Source organism: Diplotaxodon limnothrissa, linkage group LG2, assembly GCF_057381915.1.
Source record: "Diplotaxodon limnothrissa isolate DT_005_m linkage group LG2, D_limnothrissa_male_GT1.1, whole genome shotgun sequence".
NCBI lineage: Eukaryota > Metazoa > Chordata > Actinopteri > Cichliformes > Cichlidae > Diplotaxodon > Diplotaxodon limnothrissa.
In genome coordinates, this window is record NC_140597.1 from 23,408,282 (window position 1) to 23,426,588 (window position 18,307).

The 18,307-nt window shown below is 43.8% G+C and overlaps 2 protein-coding genes across 2 annotated transcripts in view; one reads left to right on the forward strand and one right to left on the reverse strand.

The window, feature by feature from the left end:
- The first annotated feature begins 1,085 nt into the window (after positions 1-1,085).
- Positions 1,086-7,540, forward strand: purab (purine-rich element binding protein Ab). The gene has a single exon (XM_085361336.1). The coding sequence runs from the start codon at positions 1,127-1,129 to the stop codon at positions 1,970-1,972; it is 846 nt and encodes a 281-aa protein (XP_085217462.1). The 5' UTR covers positions 1,086-1,126; the 3' UTR covers positions 1,973-7,540.
- Positions 7,541-14,858: 7,318 nt separating this feature from the next.
- psd2 (pleckstrin and Sec7 domain containing 2) overlaps positions 14,859-18,307 on the reverse strand; it is a 39,713-nt gene continuing 36,264 nt past the window's right edge. Inside the window, exons 14-15 of the mRNA XM_085361348.1 lie at positions 17,953-18,096; positions 14,859-17,667 (exon numbers count right to left, since the gene is read on the reverse strand). Coding sequence (XP_085217474.1) covers positions 17,437-17,667; positions 17,953-18,096 — 375 coding nt within the window. The 3' untranslated portion in view covers positions 14,859-17,436. The remainder of the gene's footprint in view (positions 17,668-17,952; positions 18,097-18,307) is intronic.

Here is an 18,307-nt window from a genome sequence, read left to right on the forward strand (position 1 = left end):
AGCATATATTACAAAGACTACAATGAACACAGAAACTAAAAAAAACTACAATTGAACATTTTCAAACAATAAAAGCTAAACAGAACTTCACTCTTACTGAAACTAAACTGGCTTAAAAGAAAAAAAAATCAAAATCAAAATGAAATCAAAACTAGTTAGACAATACAAAACTGTAATGACTCTGGTTTTCACACATTATGGCTCATTCTATTCCACTAATTTGATACCTAGAATTTTGCAGTGGTGATTGTCTCGTGGACCCCAAACAGTAGTGCTTGTGTTTGTGGGGGTCACCGGGCTATTTATTTTGCCCATATAAAGCGCTAAGTGTCAGGCCTTGAAGTGAATTCCAAGAAAATCAGAATCTTAAAGGCTCCCACTGATAGAGGAGAAAATCATTATCAGAAGTGCTGCCAAACACTCGTGTCACCATGTGTGCCAATAAATGTATAGCAACAGGTTTTTCTTCCCTTTAACTTTTTTTTTAAGCCCTTCAATGTCATTTCCCATTGAGAGAAACAGAGACACACCAGCGTGTCCAATCACAGGCTAATGATTCACAGTGCTTCGCAGTGCATCAAAATCCCACGCAGCCACCATCGACTGTTCATTCAGAAATTTCTTTTTCACCCCGCTCTCCCTTCCCCGCATCTCCTTCCGTGCGGGTTCGCTGTCCGTGGTGCTGAAACCCCCAAAACGACTGTCCATGGTGCCGAAACACCCGACCCAGTAACCACCAGGTAGGCTAAGCCTTTGTCTGCGCCCTGCTCTTAGCTGTGTTTGACACAGGTTTCAAACCCCGTGATCTTCATTTGCTTAGACCCGCTTATTTATGTAAACACATTTGTCTGTGAGCTCGGCTGCGGAGTTTTAGGCTTTCATTTGCAGTATGCGACTACTTTAACGGCTTAAAATGTAAATTCTGCGAAACGTTGCAAAAACCGCGCGGGGACCTTGAACGCAGCCCGCTCGGAGTACTACAGTAACACCACACTACAGTTACTTTCATTTTTTCACCCTCTTCTCCTCTCTCGTCTCGCGATAGAGCGGCGGAGCGGTTTGACGGGCAGTCGAGGTTGCAGCAGGCAGAGGGAGACGGTGGAAGGTAAAGCAGGGAGGCAGCATCATGGCGGACAGAGACAGTGGCAGTGACCACGGAGGGCCCACCGCAGGCCCCGGCTCGCTGCCTCCGGGCGCAATGGGCGCCATGTCCCGGCTGCAGCACGACACCGAGGAGCTCGCCTCGAAGCGCGTCGACATCCAGAACAAGCGCTTCTACCTTGACGTGAAGCAGAATGTTAAAGGCCGCTTCCTAAAGATAGCCGAGGTCGGGGCTGGGGGAAACAAGAGCCGCCTCACTCTCTCCATGTCTGTCGCCGTGGAGTTCCGCGACTATCTCGGGGACTTTATCGAACATTACGCCCAGCTGGGCCCGACCAACCCGGACATAGTGCAGGATGAGCCCCGGCGGGCGCTCAAGAGCGAATTCCTGGTGCGGGAGAATCGGAAATATTACATGGATCTGAAAGAGAACCAGAGGGGGCGGTTCCTGAGGATCCGACAGACCGTTAATCGGGGGCCCGGATTGGGAAGCGCGCAAGGCCAGACCATCGCTCTGCCGGCGCAGGGTCTCATCGAGTTCCGCGACGCTTTAGCCAAACTCATCGACGACTACGGCGTGGACGAGGAGCCGGCGGAGCTCCCGGAGGGCACCTCGCTCACTGTCGACAACAAGCGCTTCTTCTTTGACGTGGGCTCCAATAAGTACGGGGTGTTCATGCGGGTGAGTGAGGTGAAGCCCACGTACCGGAACTCCATTACGGTTCCCTGCAAAGTGTGGTCCAAATTCGGTAACACCTTCTGTAAATATGCGGAGGAGATGAGGAAGATCCAGGAGAGGAGTAGAGAGAAAAGGGCCTCGGAACTGCTACCTGAGGGCCCGCACGGCGGAGACGACGGCGACGATGACTGACGCGGATTTTAGGAGAGCTGACATGAAACAACCGAGACAACGTTGGACTCTGAAGAGAAAAAAAAACAACCCAGACTTTTAACTGTAAAATAGAAAGAGAATATACAAGGGAATCACCCCACACACACAACCTTCACAGACATGGCAGCACCTCTGCTGTCTCCTCGCTCATTTTACTGGATGTCACCCCACTTACCACCCATGTAACAGTAAGCCGCTGCTATCAAGGACTGAACTGTAAGATATGAACCGTTTCCTACTTGATTTAAGTGACAATGAACAGAGTGTTTATATCTCTATCGATGACAGATTTTGCACACATCAAAGCTATTTCACAAAAAAAAATGTTTAAGTGTTTTAAAAACTGGTAATAGACCTAAGATTTAATCAAAATAAAACCAGAGGTTTAGAGTATAAAGTCTTCATGGAGAAGGAATATTTGACATCAGCACAAAGAGGATATATTATGGACTTTATGAAACCAAAATCCGAATCCAGATGTATAGTTTATTATAAAGGTACGCAGAATAAATATGGCAATGCTCAATGAGTTGCAGAAGGCAGCACTGCAGGCCTTGTAAACACCTGTCAGCATGCGTGTAGGCACATGTTTTGAAAAGAAGTTGGCAAAGTAGGCTGTAGTCTCTAATTTGGCCTAAACGTAGTCGGCTAATGGAAGCATTTCTCTCATGCCATTATGGAAAAGGTTGAGACACAAACCTAAATAGCCTATGTGCGCCTCAAACAAATGGGTTAAACCTATCTCTGAGCTACTCTATTGAATATCAACCCTCTTGCACCATGTCCACATAAACTTAAATGAAAAAAGTGCTAACTTAGATGTACTAATTATGATTTTGTGAATCAGCTGTAAAAAAAATTCCTTATTAAGATGCCCACGTTTTCTGTGGGATTTTTTTCTTTACGTTGTTGTTTTTTGTTTTTTCTTTTCCTCAAGGTGGTGGGGGATGCAAAAGGATATTAAAAAAGGTCCATATGTGGGAGCGCAAGGCGCAGAAACAAACAGACAAAAAAAGACGCGTCAGCGCAGCGCGCGGCGAGGCAACGCATCCTCTCTGACGTCATTACGACCCGTGCCTTATACACTCCACTCGTTTACGTGTTCTCACGTGGATGGTCTGTGACCTCGACCGCTGTATGTTTTCATTTACGAGTGCTGTTATGTAGGCAGAAATATATACTCACCAGGGCTGTGGGATTCACACCCCTGCAGTGCATGGAGCATGCGTGGCAACACCAAAAGTAAAGCTGAAAGGCTGCTAGGAGCTGGGGGCAGGGGGTGGGTCCAGTTGTGTTCTTGGGTGTTGTTGGCACTTTGGGGGCTATGCATGTTGTGCTATGGCGCAACATGGAGCCCAGAATCCCTAGCCGCACCCCTGGCTCAACGGACTGATCGGTGCCTCCCGAGATCTCACTGAGTGTGCGCGAGCGTGGAAAGTAAGCTGGAAATGTTATGGGTGGCTTTGCTCACCATATGCACCATGATGTTAAAAAGAAAAACAAAAAATGAAAAAAACAGCAACAACAACAAAAATATATAAATACAATAAAAATAAAAAAACGAAAACCCAGGAGCGGCTGGATGAGGCTTATTTGTCAGAGCTGAGATGGATGCTGTTAAAGAGCCAGGCAGTCAGCCAGCCAGGCAGGCCAGCCGGCCGGTCCCATGCAGTCAGTACGAATGCGGTCCAGCGGATGTAGAGGCCTATCAGTGCAGGGCCGAGGCAGTGTCTATCTCTTTATGGTGCTACAGCCCCTTGATCGCTCCTTGGGGGCCTCGCCGCTCAGAATATGTCACTTTTGCATTGTTATTCTGATGCTTCTTTTTTTCCCCTTTCCTCCACAGTATGTCGTCCAAAACGTGTCAGGTTTCCCCTCCCAGCCAGAGACGAAGCCACTGACTAGTGTAGGACATTTTATATTAGTGTGCAATATTGTGTACGTGCCAATCGTGGCATTGTATCACGTGTATAGACGAAAAAAATGTATAGGCTATGTGATCAGTAGATATTTGAAAGCATGATGATGAAGTGGATGCATCGCATTATATTTCCAAAATGTGAAGACTTTTACTTCTCGAGGTGAAAAAAGTCAGACTCGTTGTGAGTTTTTTTTTAATTGTTTTTCTTCCTGTCACTTTCTGTAAACCAGTAGGCTGCCTTGTCTGTCTCTCAGTGCGCGTAGACTAGCTCGGGTATTTTATGTCCTCCTTTAGGAAAACGAAAAAAAAGTTCTCCTCCAAACACACAACACAGACCGTCAACAACCTCTGACTGTCTCCATGTTGGCCCTTCTACACTAAGCTTGAATAGTATCTTGGGACTTGGGTCCAGGGGTGGCTGGCATACACACACATACACGCACGCACAGACACACACATACTCTCCCCCTGTTAAGGCCTCTTGTTGATATCTGAGTGTTTGGGAGGCCTCTGAAGTGTTTTGAATTGTGTCTAGAACTGCACAAGGCCTCCTGTCATTAGGAGAAAGAGAACTGTGTGCTTGGAGCCTGAGTGCGAGCCCTCGCTCACCTGGGACTGCAGTACAGGTGAACCGCAGTTTGACTTAGGCTTTTCTGGGGTTTCAATCGAGCCGGGTGATAGCGATCAGCCGCGGCAGAAGCCAAAGGACAGAGGAGTTTGTTGTTGTTTTCATGGCGAGGATCACAATCCCCTCTGATGTGGGAAGACTCTTGTCGCAGTCTCGCTCCCTTTCCCAGGCGTTAAAAAAAGGCTTGTTGCTTGTGCACTATTCATCACTTAGGACGTGTAGTCCATCCCTTCATTTTGACTCAGCTGACTCAGCCCTGCACTGAGGTCCTGCTGAACTCTCAGTGTGTTAAATACGACTGAGCCTGTCGGTGTGGCATGCCACCTAGCTGACGGGAAGGGAACACTTTAGAGGCCTCAGCTGGATAAAAGCGGCTAAAAGCGAGGCCTACCGTGTATGTAGGAGAGCTGAGGCCGGGCCGAAAGCAGAAGTCCCCGGAGCACACTTGGGCTCCTAAGGTGTCACAAGTTCAATCCTTAGTTTTAAAAGCTGATTTGTGTCTGATTGGCTGCGTTTGTGATGGCAGGAGAAGAAAAAAAGGTTCCAGAAAATCCCATCTGTTCACCACAGGACTGTTTCTGGCCCACGTTTGTCTCAGTGACAGTGAAAGGCCCGATGAAGCCTGGCACTGCACTGTAAGGGCTTACCAGCAGCAGCAGCAGCCTGCCACAACCTTCCAACCCGGCTGCAGACAGATCGAGTTAGGACCTTTCTCTCTGGAAATCTCTTCCACTTCTTACAGAGATGATTATATTTCCTCACACTGCCCTCAATACAAAAAACATTTATTTTCATTGAATGCACGTACAAACCACCTATGACTATGTGCCCAGAAAAGCACATCTGAGGTCAACCTGAGTTCATCTTGAGGTCACCGCGAGTCTGAAGTCACTGTGGTGATACAGCACTTATTCCCCAAAGTGTTCTAGCTTTAGCCTGACTGACTTTAATCATGTCTGCTACATGCTAAGACTGGAAATACGACGCTTCCTTTCTCTTTTTCTCTAATGGCCAAATATGAGGAGAGCCTGAACATGCTCATAGAGTTCACTTTGTGAATGCCTCACTCTGTGAAACGCACACATTGTTCGCTTCTTTTTTTGTTTTCAAAAAAGATTTAAACATGTGTTCTTTTGTTTTCTCCAGGTGCTACTGGGTCGGTTGTGTTTTTAGCGTTGAACGTGGCTTTTTCGGGTCTTTGTCTGAAGCGTACTTCCGGTGCGATCAAACCTGATTTTGTGAGACCTTTACCTGGAGTCACCTCGCAACCACGTTGTGCCCACATCTACACAGTCATCCATCTCTAGGACTTAAATGCAGCATGGTAGGCGGATGCCGTTCGTCTCGTTTTCCGTGTCAGCGGACGTGATGGTGTGCCGTCTTCGGGTGGCTCCGGACGGGTTGGATGTGCATGAGCGATGCTGCTCTGTGCTTGTTAGCGCCGTTTCAATTATTTTCTCCACAGCAGCAGCCATCATAGTGATCTCTAACCATGATGTTAACCGAACTTTCGCCCGCAGTATTCATTTGTCAGATTTGACTTAAGTGTGCCGTTTTCTTTCGTTGATCAGACTACAGGTAACCAGACCATTCCTGGTCAGACTGAGGAGAGGTTAAGTTGTAGATGCAGCGATATCTACTTGCTGCACGCACCTCAGTGTCAGATTGCTAGGATGGCTCCGCTGTAGGTGGGAAACAAACCGTCTATATGACGGTTTAACAGAAAACTTCCACAAATGAAACGCGGCTGCCGGCTCGCGCCTCCACCAGACTATACGAGTACTAACTAAAAAAACAAAAAAAGTAAAGAACTGACTGAACTTCTGTTAAGGTGTTCAAAACAACCAAATGTGCTCTGTTTCTGGTTTCCAGTGTTGTAGTCTTTCATTGGCCATTCGGACTTTCTGGTTAATCACACAACCAATCGCAGCCTCTGGTCAAAGCCAAGCACTATATGACTCATTAGAAAACCACAGACAGAGGAGCTCATTCAGCATGTCTTCTGTTTGCACACGCACCGAGCAGTAGGGTCCACCGTGTTCGCAGACTGTAAAAGCTACTGTTGTGTATAGTTCTTGAAGACGTCCTTGAAGCTGTTCTGGAGATGTTGGGTTAAATGGATCCTGGATTTTTAAGGGGGTGGGGTCAATGCACAATGAACATATCCCATTGTCACCGTTTGGTCTCAATCCCTTTACCATCCCCATAAGAGATAATATGTTGTATCTTTCGAAAATATTTTATCTGTGGCGTGTGTGTGTGTGTGTATATATATATACATATATATATATGGTTTGTTATATATGATGCTCCTCCTTTCAGAAAAATATAACATGTAAACAGGAAAAACATTGCTGTTTTTTTCCTTTGTATTTTATACTTACAGAAAGCATTGAATAAAAATGGATAAATACTTGCACTTTAGATATATTAAGAAAAATAAAAATCTGCATATTATTTTTGATAGGGATCTCACATTTAAAGAGTATAAATTACAGGCTTTGTGACTATTGCTGGACAGAGATGTATTGAGTTCTACTTATTGAAGTATATTTTGTCTGTGTCAGAAGGTTTACTAAAGTAAATTGCATGATAAAGTAGTGCTACACCGATATTGTTTTTTTTTGTTCGTTTTGTTTTGTTTTTTTAGTTGATAAAATGTCTGAAAACTGTGATAACGACCCTCTTGTATCATGTTTAACCTCTCCTCACCCATTCTAGGATATTTCTTACTGAAATATGGCCTTTTCCTGACTATATGACGATGGTGCTTACTTTGGCTTTGACATCGAGCTCATCCTATACATCTCGACATCATCATCATAATTCGCGTCCTTACACTCCATTCCTTTCTGTTATGTACTCTCACTACCTTATTAAATTTCCGTTGATGGCAAAAAAATAAAACAAAGGTGTGCTGTTTTGTACATTGCTGTTTGTTTTAATGTTGAGGGAGCTTTGTTGTCTGAAAAATGACTAATGGCGCAATAAAATGTCATTCCACATGTCCTGGTCTCTGCATAGCTGTCTTTAACTTCACAATGGTCAGTTTTTTAACAGACCCGGGCTCGATGAACCCCAACCAGCAGGAATTGCTGACTGAATTCAATATACTATTACCAAAGTTATTAGTTTCTTTTTTTTTTAAGGAAATCTGCCAAGTTTCTATGCACAACGAGAAAGACAATATACACTGATCAGCTGCGACATTAAGTTACCCTTGTTCATTCTACCCAAAGAAGCTCTCACCTATTCGGACAGGAAGCTGGACCTCTCACGGTGTCCCGGCAGGGTGGTAAGTAAGTAAGTAAGTAAAATTTTATTTATATAGCACATTTCTAGATAGAGATCACAAAGTGCTTTACAAGATATAACAGATTAAAAAGACAAAATACAAACAAAGTTAGCAAAAGGCAGTTTTAAAAAGATGTGTTTTTAGCTGTTTTTTAAAAGTAATCAATGAATCAGCGGATCGTAAGTCCTGAGGAAGGGAATTCCACAGTCTGGCGGCCACAGTAGCAAAAGCTCTATCACCCCTAGTTTTCAGTCTCGTATACTGAATGACAAGTAGGCCCTGACTACTCGACCTCAGAGACCTACTAGGGGCATAGGGCTGTAAAAGTTCAATGATATATGGTGGTGCTTGTTGTTGAAGAGCCTTGAAAGTTAAAACCAAAATCTTAAACTGGACTCTAAATTCAACAGGAAGCCAATGTAACTGCATGAGCAACGGTGTTATATGTGAAAATTTAGAAGCTTTCGTCAAAAGTCTTGCTGCAGCATTCTGAACGATCTGCAGACGCTCCAAAGAACCTTTATTTAAACAAGTAAACAGGGAATTGCAATAGTCCAGTCGTGAAGAGATAAAAGCATGAATAACAATCTCCAGTTCGGTATAGGATATAATAGAGCTCAATTTAGAAATATTTCTTAAATGATAAAAGCAAGACCGAACCTCTATCAGTCAGGCTCATTTATGCACATCCTGCCACTGTGTGATCAGATTGGGATCAGGAAAAGTCAGCACCTTTGACTCCCTGTTGTGTTTTCCAGGCTTTCATGGGCTGTATTTGGAGCGTGCTGGGGCACATGTTGTCATACGCAACCATAACGTTTCTGCAGCCACCACGTGTCAGAGTTGCATCTGCTCGAATGCAAAGCTCTACCAGCAGAACATTGCACTGCAACAAGATGATTGATGTTATTCACTTTACCTGTCTATGGAGCTCGGAAAGATAGTAACTGGACTTCTTTAAATTTCTTGAAGATGTTTCACCTCTCATCCAAGAGGCTTCTTCAGTTCTAAAAGCCTCTTGGATGTGAGGTGAATTGATTGGTGGAGAATCTACACAGACACTTTACCTGTCAGTGATCTTTTATAACCGTGGGGAAGATTGCTGACTTGACAGTTGTCCAGATGATGATCGTCGACACCGTCTGTAAGGACAGTTAGCCACAGAAGGCTCCTGAAAAGACTCGTTGTTCACAGAGTGCTGAATCGAAACTTATTCATGGAAAGTAGATGGGAAAGGGAAAGTATCAGAATCAGAATCAGAATACTTTATTGATCCCTGGGGGAAATTATTTTTTGTTACAGTGCTCCATTATAAACCAACATTAAGACAAGACAGACAATACACTAACTAAGAATAGTACAATATATACATATATTTACATACATACATACATAAGTCACTCATAAATAAATAGCTGAAAAAGAAACATGTGTAGTTGTAGCAGCAAACAGTGTGTTAAGTGGATGCGTTGTACAGGGAGATGGCCACAGGCAGGAAAGATTTCCTGTGTCGTTCAGTGGTGCTTTTCGGTAATCTCAGTCTCTCACTGAACGAGCTCCTGTGACTGACCAGCATGTCATGGAGTGGGTGGGAGGTGTTATCCAACATTGTCTTTATCTTGGACAGCATCCGCCTCTCCGACACCACCTTGAGGGAGTCCAGCTCCATCCCCACAACATTGCTGGCCTTACGGATTAGTTTATTGAGTCTGTTGGCATCTGCGACCCTCAGCCTGCTCCCCCAGCATGCAACAGCATAGAGGATCGCACTGGCCACAACAGACTCATAGAAAATCCTCAGCATTTTCTGGCAGATGTTGAAGGACCTCAGTCGCCTCAAAAAATAGAGACGACTCTGGCCCTTCCTGTAAAGTGCTGTGGTGTTTTTAGCCCAGTCCAGTTTATTGTCAATGTGTACTCCAAGGTATTTATAGTCCTCCACAATGTCAACACTGACCCCCTGAATTGAAACAGGGGTCAAGTGTTTCCTGGTCTTCCTGAAGTCCACGATCAGTTCCTTGGTCTTTGCCACGTTGAGCTGCAGATGATTCTGCTCACACCACGTGACAAAGGAGTCGACCACAGCCCGGTACTCTGTCTCATCATCCCTGCTGATGCATCCAACCACCGCAGAGTCATCAGAAAACTTCTGAAGATGGCAGGTCTCTGTGCAGTGGCTGAAGTCTGTGGTGTAGAGGGTGAAGAGGAAGGGGGAGAGGACAGTCCCCTGTGGTGCCCCTGTGTTGCTGATCACCTTGTCAGACACACACTGTGGGAGACGTACATATTGTGGTCTTCCTGTCAGGTAATCAACAATCCAGGACACCAGAGAAGCATCCACCTGCATCGCTGCTAACTTATCACCCAGGAGGGTCGGCCTGATGGTGTTGAAAGCACTGGAAAAGTCAAAAAACATGACCCTCACAGTGCTCGCCGGCTGGTCCAGATGGGTGTAGACACGATTGAGCAAGTAGATGATGGCGTCCTCAGTTCCGAGACGAGGCTGATAAGCGAACTGAAGGGGATCCAGATGTGGTCTTACTATGGGTCGTAGCTGGTCCAGGATGAGTCTTTCCAGGGTCTTCATGATGTGAGAGGTCAGTGCCATGGGCCTGTAATCCTGGGGGCCACTGGGACGTGGCGTCTTTGGTACAGGGACGAGGCATGATGTCTTCCACATCACCGGGACCCTCTGCAGACTCAGACTCAGCATAAACAGTTTATGAAAGACTCCACACAGCTGGGGGGCACAGGTCTTGAGGACAAGGGGACTCACTCCGTCTGGTCCAGCAGACTTGCCTGAGTGAAGTCTCCTCATTTGCATCTCAACCTGGTATTGAGTGAAGGTGATGGGTGGGGGAGGGGTGTCAGGAATCTCACAGGAGGTAACAGCGCCATGTGAAGAGAGAGGCTGATATGATAGCAAAAAGGTGCACATTCAACAGGAATCACTGCAGCTTTGGGGAGACTGTCAAGAAAAGTCAAATCAAGAACTTGAAAGAAAGCGGGCGTCAAAACATCAAGAGCCACCACACACAGACGTCTTCAGGACTGACTGGCACATAGGAGGGTAACGACAGTGGGCGGATTTGATTTGTTTGGGGTTTTTTACATTTTGCCTTTACTTATTCCAGAGACAGGTGGCCAAAGAGTGCATGGGACTACTAAAGCCATAAGACTCACTGCTCAGGGCATTCTTAATCCATGTGACAGGTCACTTGACTATCATGACCCAAAAAGTCAAGTTTTACACAGAACACGGAGCACTGTATTAACTACCATGTTATCATCCAGGGTGTCATTATCACTAATGGCACCTCATGTGGATTACTCAACTATGCCGTATACCTAAAGGGAGTTTAAAGTTACTTTACGTTTATGCTCAAACTGCTGCTGCAAAATGCAACGATGCTATCAGCATTCAGACCGGACACCAGTAAGCCTTGTTCTCATGGTGCAGTTGTGATGGAAAGCAGGTTCAAAATCTCCTGGGAAAATGTAGACTGCAAAACAGGAGAAAGGCAGCGCTTTTATTTTCCCTGGCAACCGAAATAGTGGAACAACCACACCAATCGTGGAAACTTTACCTGGCAAAAAGAAAATCCTTCTCCAATCCCCCTTCTTGGATGATGCAAAGAGGGCAAAGAAGGAGAGCGACAGAATTTGAAAGCAAAAAAAAAGAACCTTAGAAGAGCTTGAAAGAGACTTTTGGTCTGCCTCATTTCTGCAGGATCAATAAAAAAATCCCGACTTCTTAGGGCAATAAAAAGAAGTCCTGTCTTTGTTACAAAGGTGGAAGGATTGAAAATGTGAAGCTTCATGGCTAATGTGGTATTCATACCCTTAATCAAATGTTTGTTGTTTTCACTACTTATAAAGGAGTCATGTTTTTGAGAGACTGCTGTAAAAAGAGAAAGTGACACATAAGAGGTTAGATTTGATTCTAGAGTTGATAATGTAATAGCAAAGTAGTGATACATATGCTTATGATGGTTATATATGAAAGTTCTCAGAATATATTTGCACATACGTCTGTGCTATACCAAACGAATACAGTTAGAGTGTAAGGAGAAACAGATGCCAAATTCAAGTATGAATTTATTGACTGATTTTAGCATTTGACCCCATTATGAGCTGGCTAGGGTTATTTTAAAAGCTGAGAAGATGCACACTGTACTCACGATTATAGCTGCAAAAAAATGTCAATTAAACATAAGTACACTCTCAAATTATAGCATTTAAAGGGAACTCGTGGTACTTTCAGATTTGAAAGTCAGAGGAGTTACACAAAACATAGCTGCCGACAATAGCTAGCTTCTACTAGCATTAAGACGTCCCTCAGGGTTTGCAGGGTTGAGTTGCAGTGTGTGTGATGTAGGCTCCAGTATATGTCACTGAACAAGAATGCAGAGGGGGAAAAAAGATCTCTGGTTACGCTGCACTGATTATGAGACCAGCACCTGCTGCTGATGCTGTGGGAGTCCTGTGCAGAATAGATAAAACAATAAAAACATTTCTTTTTTTACTTTTACTTCCTTAATTTCTTTTTTAAGCACAGGTGGTATTAAGGAAATGATCATGCTTTTATTTTTGTGGGGCAGTAAAATCAAACATTGCTAGCTGTGTTAGTGACTCCTGTGATTCTTTGGCTGTGATAGGTTCAAAATGTCTAACCCCACCCCTGACTGGCCAAATCACTGGGATTGACAGGTAAATTGACTGACTCCTCACTTGCTCCTTACCTCTGTGTTTATCAACCTTAAAACATTTTTACTTTAAAGCTATATAATAAAGCTCATATTTGCAGTTCATTTATTCATAAATTCTAGCAGGTCTTTTTTATGCTTTAGCGTGACTTTCAATGGCGCCAAATTTGTTGTCTTTTTTATGTCACAACTTCTTGTTTGTTTTTTAAAAAAAACTTTAATGATCTGGAGGTCTCAATACTCACAACCATGTGCATTTCCAAACGCTTGTATGACAGAAATGGTTCAGCGGACACCTTTCGGTTTGAAACACTTACTGTAGGACAGTGTTACAGTTTCCCCATCCCGTCCGTGTGACCGCTAGCCAGGCAGATGGCACGCAACGATGCACCCGCTACGCATGCGTCCTTCAAGCGGACTTGGCAACAGTAAAACGTGCAGGACTACTCACCCACAGAGTCTAAATGTTCGTGCCTGCGTGCGGGTATAATCCCAGCCTTAAGCAGACACAGCTACCCGGAAATTCAGCAACATTACAGCTGCAATTGATAATGCAACACTCTCTGTAACAGGCAGCGCGTGGCACAGCACACGGTCTACCATACCTGTTTATTTTTTCACATCGGCTAATTCTTTATATCGTTAGGTATCAAATTAACCCTGTTACTGAATCACCTTTATATACATGGGGCAAATGACAACTAAGTGGAAATAGTCGAGTGGACATTTAAAAAAAAAACATAACGTTATTGTGACTAATATGTGGGCAGCTACAGGATATTCGTTCCTTATAGTCTTAAACTAAGCATATTAAATTATTATAGTGGCATAGTTATGCTGCGCTAAATGTGTAATTAAATATTTATCATGTTCTTTCAACTAAACTTTAAAAAAAAAAATCACGCTTAGCTCTTACCTACAGTCTCAGCTGTGAGGCTTTATGGTTGTGTACTAAACACGTCACACACGAAATAGGTTGTTTGTTCCACAAACACATTGCCATGACCACAGACACATGCTAGGTGTGTCTGCGGTCTCTGTCATTAAGCAACCTATAGCTAAACTTTTACAGAAACTTCATTTTTGAATATGTGTATGTAACATAAACATATACATTCACTGGCCACTTCATTAGGTACACATGTTCAACCTCTTGAGTACATGGCAGCAACATAATGCAATTAGGGATGCAGGCATGATTATGATAGCCTGCTGAAATTCAAACAGAGCTTTAGAACATGGCATAGTTGTTGGTACCAAACAGGTTGGTCCTAGTATTTTAGAAAAACTGCTGATCTGCTCCAAATCCATCTATAGTGTATAGTGAGCGGTAGTTCGGTTCTCTGGGTGAAAATGATTGTTGATGCCAGAGGTCAGAAAGAGAATGGGCAGACTGCATCAAGCTGACAGGGAGGCAATAGTAACTCAAATGACCACTCATTACAACCAAGCCTTGAAACTGAAGTTACAATGCAAAGAAAACTCAGGACTACAGATTGGAAAAAGTTTGCCTGCCCTGAGGAGTGTTGATTTCTCCTTGAATATTTGGATGGTAGGATTAGAATTTGGCACAACCAACATTAAAGGATGGACCGATTCTCCCTTGGTGTTGCAAATATTTCATCATCATACTCTTTAGTACCAACTGAGCATGCTTTAAACACCACAGCCTACTTGAGTATTGCTAGTGACCATGTCCTTCCCTTTATGATCACACTCTGATAAAGCTTCATGTCACAAAGCTTAAATCATCTCAAAGAGGTTTCTTGAACATGACAATGAGTTTACTGTACTGAGATGTGGGATGTAGGAGATTCACGTCATGGATAAATAGCTAAAAAATCTGAAGCAACTTTATTAGGTGCCAAAATCTTTGAGGAGTGTCTCCAGCACCTTTGTGTTTTGAAGGAAAATAAAAGGGAGGGTCGAACCTAATAAAGTGGCCAATGAGGGTTTACGATAAATGTGCTCCACAATGGGTAAATGTGCAACTTAACAACTGACAGTTTAACTGCAAGGCAACACATTTTAGCAGCAACTTTCAAACAAGTGCACTGACCTGTGGAGGAAAGTGGGCGTAGTTGTAAACAGGAGACGTTTAAAAGCATTACATAGTAATAGTCATGTCTGCAGAATGTCAAAGAAATTAAAAAACACAAACACAAATTAAAAATTAAAACACAAATTGAAAAACTGGCACGGATTTTTTTTTTTTAGCTTTTCATTGTTTTAGTCTTGACAGTTTTATAAATTACAACCACAATCAATCTGTATAAAAGCTTACTTTATGAAGCACAGACTAAATATTCAGTAAATATGTCCTTTACATAGTATGAGCATCCTGTCAGAAAAGTTCAGATATACAAACAAAACAAACAAAAAGAAAAATCCAATCCTGACATCAAAGTGCCGAAGTTGTCTTTTTTTTTTTTTTAACTTAAATAAAACATAACAATCAACTATTTTTTTTCCACAACCCTATATTACAGCACAGGCCTAACCTAGAACATTGGGAAACAATGGTTAGCACAACAGCCAAGGTGACTATAAGGGGAAGTCTCCGTGTAAGAAAGCAGGTATTTATCCTAACAATACAGCTTTAGAAAAAGTACTTCCTCTCTGAAAGCTCCGCTCCTGTTTCAGCGTTTTGGTCTGTACAAGAATCAGGTTCCAGGATTCCAGCTGTGATTCCAGATTTCCAGCAAAGTCCCAAAAGGATCTCAGATCCCATCAGTCACTGTTAATACAATGTACGTAGCAACAGAAGCAATGTGTCCGGAGCCAAAGATATAATTGTTCCTCCCATCAATATCCGCAACCCTGGTTATGTCTACATGCTTCTGAGTCACACTGTGTTTGTGTGAGGGGGGCGCTGAACTCACTGATCTACAGTTGTGTCATTACATAACAAATCACACAGAAAGAGAACGTGTGTATGTGTGTGTGTGTGTGTTTGGGGGATATAGGATCAATCGAGGTGCTCACAGAGAGCGATACCACCATATGTCCTTTTCCCACAACCTTACACAAGTCCTCCTTCCAGAAGAATCGGCCTCATTATGTTGTTTTCCTCAATTTGGAGTAATGTGTGCTGGATGTCCATTTTGCCTGTTCTTGGCTGGCAGAGACGGTCGTACTAAGTAAACCAAACCAGTCTCTTCTAAGAAAACAAGTCTCTCCTCCATCAGCTCCTTCTCACCCATGTGGAGGGTGTTTTGATGGCTACTTTGCTGGTGGAGTTGTTTTGCCGCCGTTCCCCTCTCCTATCCAGCATGCTGTCAGCCTACCTGACTTTAGCCCACTACGCTAGAGCAGTCCTGCTGCTATGCTCTGCTGTCAGCCAGCCTCCATCTGAAATCGGTCAGGGCCTGCTTTCCTAAAAACATCTTCATCTAATAAGAAGCTTGGCAACAGAAAGTCAAATTCCCAAAATTATAACAGGGCAAACGACGCTGCGATAGGTCCATGTAGCATGTTATAAATCAGAGCAGAGATCAGTCAGACTTAAAAACACGTTTTATCACGTGGCTGGCTTTGTCCTGAAGATGCTTTTGAGAGATCCAGGCCTGACTGTGCCGGCAGTGCTATTCAGCATAAGGCCGTCGGCTTGTTTTCTCTCAATGTGCTCAACAAAATCTTTATACAAATAACATGACCCTGCTATATTTACTTCTTCCTGTCGCCTACAAGTTCAAATTCTTAACTGGAGCCACTTTCAAAAGCACGCCAATGCACACGCGTACACACACATGCATGTGCACACACCAGCCCACCCACACTTTCCTGTTCAGCCCTTCAGTCTTCAGAAACCTCACGCCCAACCATATATTGTTACATATGAGTTCTGGCAGCTCAGTTTACTCAGTCATGGTACAGAAAGAGCAGTAAGTGGATAACATGGCACAGTGCTTTTGCCCTCTCCAGAAACATACAGTTAAACACAGGTTAGTATTAGAGGGGGGAAGCGGCAGCTCAAAAATCACAGGAACACATGTTTGATCTCTGACAAGTAACAGTATTCTTTAAATCCCTCAACAGCTAGTGCCGAGGTGCCCTTGAGTAAGGCACTCAACCTCCAGTTCCTCCGGTGGAGCAGCTCAGTGAACAGTTTAAACTATGGTTCCTCTTGGCAGCTCCTGCTCTCATGTGAATGCATGTAAATGTGTGAATGTTGAGAGGGGAACCCTTGCTGGGGTGAATAAAGGTTAAATAAATAAATAAATATGCTATACAGGAATCTGATCCTCCTGAGTTCTTCTCCGAGTTCCTATATCTCCGGGACAGATATGTTGCATCTTCAGACACCATTCTCCAACAATATTGTAGGTCCATAAAGCACACAGTCTTGTGAGTGGCCGAGTGTGTAAACGCAAGTTGAAGTAAAGCCAAAATGCTACAGTAGTACCATCTGTACTATGTCCATCTCAATCACTGCTTGACTCCCAAGCTGCGGAGCAAGGCAAAGGAAACCAGTCTGTGTCTGTGCAGTCTTATATCGACAGGTTATAAACTACTGCAGCTCACAACTAAAAAACACATTTCAACTAAAGACAACTCTTCACTCTGAGTTCAAAAATTAATACTGACGATGCTGCTATAAATAGTGATCACAGTTATGATCGCTGTAATGTGCAATAACAAAAGTTAAAAGAACTGAGGTTTGGCAGGGTCGCTTGTGGTGGGGTATCAAGCGCACGCTCTTCTTATCTATTGCTCATTACAGGAACTTATCATCACGGTTGATAAATTCTGGGAAGGATAGTGATGGCTTACTAAAGAATGGAGCACAATAAATAAAATGCTAACAGCAAATCCGAGAAGGACTTGTAGGATTTAACTAGTTTGGCTTGAAGAGATGCTGCTTTGAGGGCTGTGGCATTTGGTCTTCTTTCCTCAGCTCCTCTTTCCTGGGATGTCGCATCCAGTTGCCCTCCCATTCAGGCCACCGTGCGCCTGACTGATGGACGGCGAGGACTGCGTCTTGCGGAGGTGGCACTCTCGGCCGGCCAGACCGCCCTCCATGATCAGGCCGCCCATCACGCTGGCCTCAATCTTCTCAAGGTCATCCGTCTCTGTGCGTATTTTAGCCTGCAGGAGGCTGATGTATGTCTCATACCGAGTCTTCTGCTCAGAGAGGGGCGTGGAAGGAGAGATGTGTTTTTGAAGACAAAAAGACCAAAGGACAATTAATCAAGAGTCAAACAGAAGAGACCAATAACACAATTTGCCAAAAAGCAGGTTGTCTACCCTAGCTTTTAATACCAAGGGTAAATAAAGTGACCCTTGACTCTAAAAATAATACAGCAGACATGTTCCTCTGTCATAATTCGTGGTCTATTAGCTGTTTATCAGTTAAAAAAAGAAAATTAAAAGCAGAGAAATTAACAAAAAGCAACACAAAGAATTTACCTCGTATGCGAGGTAGTGCTCTTTGAGCCGGTACTCCTCCCACTCTCTGCTTTTTGGGTCAGCTGAGGGCAGATTTTTCCGGTGTTCTTCCAGCTCCAGGCTCATCTGCTTCAGCTTGTTCTCGTGACTCAGCAGCTGGTCCTCCTGCACCAATCACAGCGCAAACAGATGCCAGAGGACCCCAAAACAGCCAATCAGATGTAAGCAGATACAAATAGCATATGTAAACTGTGCATGCTGCTGAAATAGACTGTGTGGTATATGCAATTAGTACTGGATGCTGAATGCTGACATTGGTGTATAATGTTTCTTGTGGGATGCAAGAGAAGGAAGTTCGTGTTTCTAATGCGTGCCA